The sequence below is a fragment of the Apaloderma vittatum genome, unplaced genomic scaffold (assembly GCF_000703405.1).
Source record: "Apaloderma vittatum isolate BGI_N311 unplaced genomic scaffold, ASM70340v1 scaffold12479, whole genome shotgun sequence".
Taxonomy (NCBI): Eukaryota; Metazoa; Chordata; class Aves; order Trogoniformes; family Trogonidae; genus Apaloderma; species Apaloderma vittatum.
In genome coordinates this window covers 20,765-30,788 of record NW_009735878.1, presented here as the reverse complement: position 1 = coordinate 30,788, position 10,024 = coordinate 20,765, and the positions used below count along the sequence as shown (strand labels likewise).

Below are 10,024 nucleotides of genomic sequence, written 5' to 3'. Positions count from 1 at the left end.
TCATTCATTTTCTCTTCAGTATTTTAGCACATACCTGCTACTCTTTCAGCTTTGACTAATATTACAGTATGATTTCATGTACCAGTTGCTTTATGAGAAAATTGTGAATTTACTAGAAAACTAAGTTTTGGTGTTGATGACTTCTTTCTGCTCTCAATGTTAGTAAGGAATTTCAATGAAGTGCTACCTGGAAAAGGGAGAGCTCTTGGGGCAGGAAGAATTCATTTCATTGTCTGGGACTAATCCCAGTTCACTCTCTTCTCTTTAGTATGTTAGACAGCTCTATCCCTTAGGTGGAATGTAACTTAATTCCTCAGTCATGGATTTCCAGTGATTGCTGGGCTGCTGCTTTATCTTTATTTCCATGTAGATTTTTAACATATTGTGTTGAGAGAAGATGCTTGTGAGGTGAAATATGTCCTCTACTTCTGTGACTTGTGCAACTTTTTCCACTTGTTCCACTTGCAACTTGTGCAACTTGTTCCCCTTGGTTGCCTCTGTTGTATGGATTATTGTGGTGTTGCTGCTGGAATTCGGTATAGATTTATGGGCCTTACATACAATCCTGGAGTCTAGATCTCACGCTCTTTCACATCACAGAATCATAGAATGTCAGGGGTTGGAAGGGACCTCAAAAGATCATCTGGTCCACCCCCCCTGCCAGAGCAGGATCACCTACAGTAGGTCACACAGGAACATGTCCAGGCAGGTTTTGAAAGTCTCCAGAGAAGGAGACTCCACAACCTCCCTGGGCAGCCTGTGCCAGGGCTCTGTCATCCTCACAGTGAAAAAGTTTTTTCTAATATTTTTATGGAACCTCCTATGTTCCAGCTTGTACCCATTGCCTCTTGTCCTGTCATTGGACATAATTGAAAACAGCCTGACTCCATCCTTCTGACACTCACTCTTGACATATTTATGAACATTAATGAGGTCACCCTTCAGCCAATTATATATTGTAATTTATATATTGTAAATTCCTGAGAGTAAAGGAAAAAGAAAAGAGGAGGAACCTTAATGGTATTCTATTTTATTGAAAAATAAATAATATTGGCCATTTAGTAGCAGCAGGATTGTACCATGATATAACAACTCAAACTGCTTCCTCTGGATGAAGGAAATGTCTATGCCAAGGAGAAGAATTACAAAAGGAGAGGTTTATAGAGGTGCTGTGTGTCAGGCAGAGCAAGAATTCATTTTTTTCTGGGAGGGGAGAAATAAACCTGGCAGATCCTAGGAGATTCCAGTCCCAGGCAGCTACTGAACCTATCTATGCCTCCATAACTTTTTTTCTTCTTACATGCAGGTGGAAGGAGAGATCCCCTAAAAAGCGATCAAACAAATTCAACAGTGCAAGAGTAAAATGTGTGCTAATAAACTAACTCAATCTTGGGCATGGGCTTTGTGGGGGAATAGTCGGTTCGCTAAGGTCAACTTAGATGCAGGTACATTGTTCTGGAGCTCTAAGTGTTTAAAGGAATGGCAGTGGCCACTGGAATGCTGGAGCTAGGGAGCATGCACAGGCAAGTAGTAAAGTGTCCTTCTGAAACTGGAAGTCTTGCCTTTGTGGTTACTTAAAGTTGTTGCTCCACCTTGGACTTGCAGAGAGAGAGAGGAACTCTATAGGCGCCTAACAAGCTCTAGCCCAGCACAGTCAGGGCTTTCACCTGACACTTTGTCTGAGGTGGGGGGAAATGCTGACCCTGAGCCCCTCCTCACACCTGCAGGGCACTTCCTACTGGGACCCTCTTTCTGTGTACAGCATTACTTAGCTTTGTGCACAGCAGCCTTTGGAAAATGTTAGCTGTCAGAGTCTTCATTTGTAGAGGGGTAAACCAAGGCAGCAATACTGGAATGACCAGCTATGGTCATCAATAAAATAGCAATAAAAGGGGATCCTTGTAACTCCTTGTTCTTCTGCTTTAACCCTAGTCTTCCCTAGTTAAAGAGCTGAAAAGCATAGTCATTACCTGTAGTTTCAGGTGTGGAAGATTTAAGGATCATTAAGGTTAAAAGTCTTCCCAAGCCTAGACACTACCTGTGAATCATGATGGTCTTTAAATTCATCACAGAATGACAGTACTATCCTCCTGTATATTTGCCAGTGCTGGTAGCTGTCAGTGGTAATGAGAGGCTTTGAGAAAGGATGTGGGACCAAGCTCTCGGTGATAATTCTATGTAAGATCCCATCAGCAATGTGCCATTTCACTCCCTTGCAAAACACAATCCAGACTGACCCTGTCTATGTGAGTCTTTGTCTGCTCAAATCTGGATCAACTGCACAGGTTTACACTGAGGAATGCTATGCTGATATTAATGCTGCCATCTCACATGTACGTAAAATTTTCTCCAGTTTGACAATATCTACAGGGCTTTAAAATTTTTTTCTACTTATATTCTTTCTGAGACCTTAAAGCTTGTGAGAAATCCAACATGGTTGTTAAAACAAAACGAAAGTATATGGGATATGCTTAAATGTGGTTACATTTTGACTGATAGTGCTACTTGCATAAATTTGAAGGGACACTGAAGGATTTCATGCTGATCGCCCCAATATGCATGTACCATGTGAGAAAAACACTGAGTCAACATAGACTGAGGCTTGGATTTAAAAAAAAAAAAAAGTGTGCAAAGACAACTGTATCTCCTTCCAAACAAACAGTGAGTCAAAAAAGGAGGATGTAATAAAGTTTTAGCTTTTCGGTGCTCTGCTACAGGGTGTATCCACAAAGCTAAACCCACGCAGAGATGCTGATCTACCGATCCCGGTAAGACAAGTCTGTTCCCTCCTGGCTGCTGCTCTCTCTGGGCCTTGCATTTTCCCATGGAGATAAGATTAATCGGACATAATTAACTCCACACAACTCAGCCCTGGGTTTTGCTCCTCTCTGTGCACCGCTGGCCTCGGCACAGCCAAGCCTTACAAATCCATCTGCAAAAAGATTTACAAAGCAGCCTATATTTTTTTTTGGTGGTGTGGTGAGACCTGTATCATACCTGCAGATAAAAGTCAAAGAAATTAAGGATGAAGACTATGTCCTTATTTGTCTGGTTTTTGAAGGATTTTGTGTGGGTATTTGACAGGGTTGTTACTAGCTGTAGGAAACAGCTGATCTGACAGCTTTTAATAAGGAGACGTTATGGTTACTGCAGTCATACTAGGTTTCAGTACGCTTTGAGGATAAAACCGTGCACCACCTAAATCAGTTTATTTCATCTCAGAGAGGAGGAAGGAAAGGACGATAACTCAGCCTAATCATATTTGTCCTAGCAATTTGATGTAAAAAATGTCTTCTGTAATTTATCAGGCACTGAAGCAAGGGGGTTTTATACATTAAATAGAGACATATTATATGTTTCTGTATATATTAATAAAGAAGATAGGATTTAACAGCAATTTATATATACAAAACATCAGTTTGCTTATATTTCATTTCCAATATTTAACCATCATTGTTAGATTTTAGTTATCAATAAGATATGTGATACAAGATACAGACTATGACACTGATTTATTTGTTTATGAGCAAAGACGTTCTCACTATTATTTAGTTTCTCGATTTTTACGTACATTGGCAACATGGATAAATAGACAATACTTGAACTAACTATACATGTTCTTCCACATCCTAGTATTAAAGTGCCTACAAATCAATACACCCAGTTTCTTATAGTCTTGTTGTCATTTACTTTTTTAAAATTCAGTTAAAAATGCATGGATTTACTATTGTCCTTATTAAACAGCAGATCAGTCACAACAGCGATATGTAAATTCTAGGAAGACCAGTTGGCTTTCTTTTGTTGTTTTAGTTTTGTACTGGACTAGGTTTAATATTTCTCAGAAGCTTGTTATTGAAAAGAAAAAAAAAGACATTAAAAACCCCCCCCAAAAAACTTCTGTCTTGGCAATCTGCAGCTCAGGTTTTTAGGCAATCCTACATCACCTTCCAGCATCGCATCCGACGCACAGCAGTGGCCTTTGCTCTCCCTCCTCTCGCACTCCGTGCCGCCGCACTCTGGCAGGGAAGAAATTTTGCTGTTTTTTTTTTTCATTTGTAAAGACCCTGAGCGTGCTGGGGTGGGTTACTCCGGATGGGGGTCTACGCCCGCTTGACACTGTCAAGCAGCTCCGTCAGCTCGCTGATGTACTTGATGGTGTACTTCAGGGTTTGTATTTTGGTGAGGGGCTGTCCCCTCTGGCTGTAGACGGGGGGCAGGTAGTTGCGCAGCGTGTGGAGCGCATCGGCCAGGGTCCTCATCCGCAGCTTCTCCCTCTCGCTGGCCTTCCTCCTGCGCTGGGCCGACATCCTCACCTTGGTGCCCTTGGGCAGCCGAGCCTGCCCGGGGCTGGGCAGGTAGGCGGCGGGGAAGTCCACGAGGCCGTAGCCCACCAGGCTGCCGCCGCTGCCGTAGGGAGTCTCTGCTGCCGCGGGGCCAGGGGATGAGGAGTAGGATTCGAAGGAGGGTGTGGGGGATAAGCTGTGAGGAGAAGAGACGGAGTGCAGCTCGAAAGGCCCAGCGGTGCTTTTCCAGTCCCAGGAAGACAAGCAGACGGAGTGCTCCGACCCCAAAGCGTCTTCCATGTTTACCAACGTCTCGTGCAGCTTATCCATGCTGGAGGAGCACTGGGGAGAAGCGGTGCTCTCTCGCCGGCAGCGAGGGCGGGCCCCGCCGGCTGCCGAGACCTTTTTATGATGGAGGGAGGAAAGTGACAGAGTGGGAACGTGGGTTTGGCGAGAGGAGTTCAAAGGCCCGCCACAAGTGCTAAGATAGAAGATGAACTGCTGATGTGCTAGGTTTTTCTCAATGATAATTATCAACCTTCAGCTAAAAAGCCTTTAAACTAACAGGCAACAGTGAGAAAGGAGGAAAAAAAAGATTATCTTCTCGCAACTAAACCAATTAAGGTTGCGCATCTACATGTAACATTGAGCTGGGGAGATAAGTGGCGAGAGAGGAAAAAGAAAATTAACAATTTTACAAAGCGGTTTACAGACATAGAATTTAAAGATAATGGCCACTAAAACAAACACTGAATTTAAGCCACCAGGACCTAATTTCTTTGTAGCTGTTGGAAGGAGGTGGCACTACAGCAGGGATTTCATCTGTGCTGACTGCTGCTGAAGTAGCCTTTCATTACCCGCATCTTAATCATGAAAGTCAAAGATTGTTTGGATTTGTCCATGTTACAGCTCTCAATAGATTATAATTTCTCTCTGGATCACTTTGATTTTCAACAGGAGAAGGGAGGAAAGACGAGGAATGCATTCCTTGCAGTCCATAGATTCTTTTGCTATTTTAAATCATGACTGGGAAATCAGAAAGGAAAGCTGCAACTGTAAATAAGTCAAAGTCTCAATTTAAAAAGAAATAAGAAAATGTAGTTTAAAAAAAAAGTCTAGGAAATAAATGGTGATAAACCAAATGTTTTATGTAGAAATTTAATTCAAAGTAATATACAGATTAGATGTGCTTAAGAAAAGACTAAAAGTTATTTCTGTAAAGTTGTCTACCTCTAGGAATCCATTCTTCTGCTAAAAGAAAACCCTTTTCCAGACCTAACTCAATGCAATAGTGAAGTTACATGTTAGGAAGCTCAAGTGAAAATATATATCCTTTAAATTAATAACATTAATAATGAGCACTTTTCATCTCAGACCAGCTTACAGTGATGATTAATGATCTCTATTACTCCGGGGAAATGGATAAGCAGAGGTGAGGAGTAACTTGCTGAAAATCACACAGCAAATTGGTAGGAGAGCCAGGAAAACTGTCCAAAAGCTCTGCAGCTCTACTGCCCAGCTCAGCTGCCAGTCATGACTTTGCATCAGCCCATAATGAAAAGAAAGTATAAAATATGATGAAGAGAAGTGGGGAAGGAGTGCCAACCTGGAGGGAAAAAAAAAACAAAAAAAAAGTAGGATTTGTTTTAGAGTTTTTTCCTGCTGTGTAATGGTCTCTGGGTGCACCATACTCCACTCTGAAAAAAGGGATGAAAGCCCCTGGATGGCACAGAGCTGAAGTAAGCTGCAGCTTTCTGGGATGCACTATTTCATTCTGACTGTGAAATCCTCACTACAACCACACAGAAAAAAAACCAACAAACAAAAAAACCCCAGTCCAACAATCACCATTGTCATTAGGAAGGTTTTTGTGAATTTTTATGAGTTTGAGATCAAAACGTTGGGAAGCAGCTTGTGGGACACTCACCAATTTTATCCTGAGACGAATAAGAAAGAACTAAAACATGAAGGATTTTCGTATTTGAACACAGCCCGACACAGTTTGACCATGACAACATCCACCCCATGCAGAAAAGTGGGACACAGCTCCCCACAGGCGGGATTACTTTGGGTTTTATGGCTACTCTACCATATTCTGCGTTCTGCTTTACTCTTTTAAGAAAAATGAGCTGTAACATTCATAAGAATCACAAATGCCTGTTACCAATTAAAATTTACACCAGACGAACGACAGGTATTTTCTGTGACTTCGGTGAACTGAGCGAGTTCCACTGAGCACCAGGACAACAGTCACAAGGCCACAAGTTAGACACAAGGTCTAATTTACCATAAATAGGGGACTAGTTTCTCTCCTAGTTAAAATCTCTCGCACTCTTTTTTTCCTCCCCACATTTGTGTTTCTAGTGCCTTTTCCATTTGACGTGTCCCCTGTTTTCATTCTGTCTTTCCTTTTTTTTTGGTAAAAACAACAATCAAAAGTCTGCAAACAGACAAAATCAGGAGGGGAAGGTGGAAGTGGAGGAACTTCTGTCAGGGTGTGACAGGAAAAAGAGCTTGCAAATATATGTGTGTATACACATATAAATATATTAAAATACACATATTAAGTATATATACATATACTGAGATAAACTGTTCTGTCCAGCTTAGATTTTGGAATCAAATGTTAATCAAATCCAGTCAAATTTAGAAGCAAAAATTTCAACAAGTCACTTGTTTGCTGACTATAAACAATGCATGTTTCCAGTTAATTTATACCCCTAATCTGTGGGTAAATCATAGACAGTATTGCTCAGACACCAAGAAGGAAAATATTTTGTGCATGTCCAAGATGTTTTTGCTGTAAATGACAGGTGAACACAGTCAGACTTCATGTCTATATTCTTATATATAGGTATTCAGATGAGATTAGGCAGGGAAAAGGAATGCATATTACAGCAATATCTACATATTTTCTTTTATCTCATGGGTAAATGCTTAGAGTAACCAAGGCAGGATATTAGAGTATGTGGACAACTGCTCTAGTTGCATGAAAACTCATTGTAACTTACAAGCTTATGTTCTTACAAACTGCTACACGGGCAAGAAAAATATCTAGGCTTTTCTATATTAATGAATAACACAGGGTTAATGGTCATGCTTGAAAACTGCCTTGCAGTTGTGTATCCTTTTATATCACCATCATGCTCCCTCCCTGATGCTGTCTTAGCTTGGACCCACCTAGTTATATCCCAAACACCACTTGACTGTGATTCGAGGGATGTCACGGAGGGCATAAGGGTGAGCAAATGGTGTGAAATATGAAAATTGCACATGAAAGCAAGCTTTGCTGTAACACGTGTCTTCGGAGCCAAAGGAGAGGCTGTGACGTGTTTGCTCAACTGGTAGATATGCAGCCAGAGGATCAATTTTGAAAAAAAAAAGCCACCCATTTCTACCCACAGCCCCCAGGTTCCCAAAATGTACTCACAGGTATAGTGCTTCAGCTTTGGTCAAATTGGGAAACTACGTAAGAATCAGCCTCCAAGATCCCTGTGTGTAAGTCAATGGAGTCTCAAGGCAGTTCTTGGATGAGTTAGTGTTGGATAGTGCTACATTTCCACCCATTAAGTAAGAGAACTCTCAGTTAGGAAATTATCTTGCAAAGTAGAGACAACTATAACAGGCAAAAGTTACTGGAAATGGTAGAACAGTTCACGGTTTTGTTTTTTTAATAGGGCCTTAAAAAGTACCACAAAGAAGAAGGCTTGGCTACAGGCTGGATACCAGGTTTATTTTTCAATGCTCTAAGAGTAGTTGATGCTCTCATACTAAAAAGATGATAAAGTCTAGTATTTCAGACACCTTCCTAGAAACTAAAACCACGAGGCAAAAAAAAAAAAAAATTAGTATTTGCAAACTTTATTCCATCCTCTCATAAATTTTAGGAATTCCCTTTTTGGTCTGCCAGTACTGTCAAACCATTGAAAGGTAGTGAGATATGAAGCTAACACCGATGGAATACTAACTGACACTTAAAAAATGATAAGGTATTTTCTGCTTGACTGATAGTTTTGATTTTCAGTAATTTCTTCTGTAATATAAAGGCTAACATCTCAATTTTCATCTTCTTTAAAATGAAAGATTTCCTGCTCATATTTCTCAATTCATCACAGAAGGGAGGAGAAGCATAGGAGTAAAATGTTTTCCACTTGAAAAAAAAAAACCACAAAAACCCCATATGTGTCATATGTGTCTGATTCAGATTTGAAATTTAAAATAGGTTGTCCAGATAACCACTGTTATCCACAAGTATAGTAGAAAAATGCATTTCTGTGTACAGTTATTTAAGTACCACTCTACTTTTTACATATATATTACAGCATATTTCCACCAAGCTATGAGTTTGGTAGGAGAAACAGACTTGTGACAATAAGTAAAAAAATCCCATTGGATGTGAAGCCTGCAGGCTGAAACTGAGTAAATATGGATAAAAACGTTTCAACAACACCAATCCCATAACAGTCAGCCTTTTTTACAATGAGGACAGAAGTCTAGTCTTACTTTAGTGACAAGAATCAGATCATAGTAACATCCTTGTAGGGTATTTAGACGATAAAGCCTCATCTTGCAGTTTGTACTGTGAAAAATTACCTCTCAGAAGCTTTTAAAGTGATTTAGTCTTTTATTTAACAAGAAGTTTCCCAAGTATTAGCTGCCCACTCACTGCGGAGGCAGCTGTGACCATCCTGCGTTACAGAGGCGCAGACGAGGAGTCAATCCCCCATATATAAAACGTGGGGTGAGCAGATGCAGGTCCCACTAACTTCAGCAGACGCAGCAGGTGTTCAACACTTTCAAAAAATAGTGTCGAACACTTCAGTTTACACCCAAGCTGGCAATAAAGGAAGGAAAGGATCCACCACATCTGTTATCCAGAGCCACATTAGCCACCAGACGAAGCTTCTGCCCTTTTCAAGGCTTTCCCTCAATTTAGGCAGATGTTTTTTATTTTTTGAATGAGTGGGCTTTGCAGCTTTTTTTCTACTCATGGAGGGTGGTTTAATCGGGGTCCAACCTCAACTGAAATAGATAAGACTTCCAGAGAAGCAAGCTGGTCAACAAGAACATACTTTTTTCTTTTGAGATCAATATGCCAAAGAGTATGGATAAACAGCCAGCTACAATTCCCAGAGGGAAAGAATGCAGTAAGAAAACCAGGACCGATCCAAAATCCAGGCCTATGAAAGGGAGCCCACAACCCTTACTATAATCAATAAAAACCATGTAAATTGGAATGTCTAATTGTTATTGCTGCCTCTGGCCAAACAAACCTGTGGCTTGCACAAGAGAAAATGTTATTTACTTGCAGTAAGACCAGAAATAGGCTAGTTCTAGTGCTCTTAAAAAAACCTGCCATAAACATTTAAAACTTCTAACATTCTCAAGGGCACAACTGCAAAATGCCCCACTAAGAGCCTGCTTGTGGAGAAGTATTCAAGTAAGTAACACTGATTTCACCGGGACTTTGCGTAGTGACAAGCATCTCTCTGGCATTACCCTGGCAGGATCAGGACCGATCTATTTCTTTTATGTCCTCAAATGTCAGTATTTGATCCTCCAAATAGTGGCAGTCTCCATCAACTGACAAGTGACATCAGGTCTGCAATGCATTTAAAACATCTGATCTCCAAGCAACTGGCTTCCCAGATGAAAAGACCTACGTGTGGAATTTACACCTACCCACCTTTTAAGTAGGGAGTTTATTACCCAGTGGTTTTCAGCTGATATTTAGGAATGTC

At 40.8% G+C, this 10,024-nt stretch overlaps 1 protein-coding gene across 1 annotated transcript; it reads right to left on the bottom strand.

Moving 5' to 3' along the window:
* Positions 1–4,100: 4,100 nt before the first annotated feature.
* MSGN1 (mesogenin 1) lies at positions 4,101–4,613 on the bottom strand. Its single transcript, XM_009876761.1, has one exon. The coding sequence runs from the start codon at positions 4,611–4,613 to the stop codon at positions 4,101–4,103; it is 513 nt and encodes a 170-aa protein (XP_009875063.1).
* Between the last annotated feature and the right edge of the window lie 5,411 nt (positions 4,614–10,024).

Coding starts and splice junctions, on each gene's coding strand:
- MSGN1 (XM_009876761.1), bottom strand. CDS start 4,613: ATGGATAAGCTGCACGAGACGTTGGTAAACATGGAAGACGCTTTGGGG.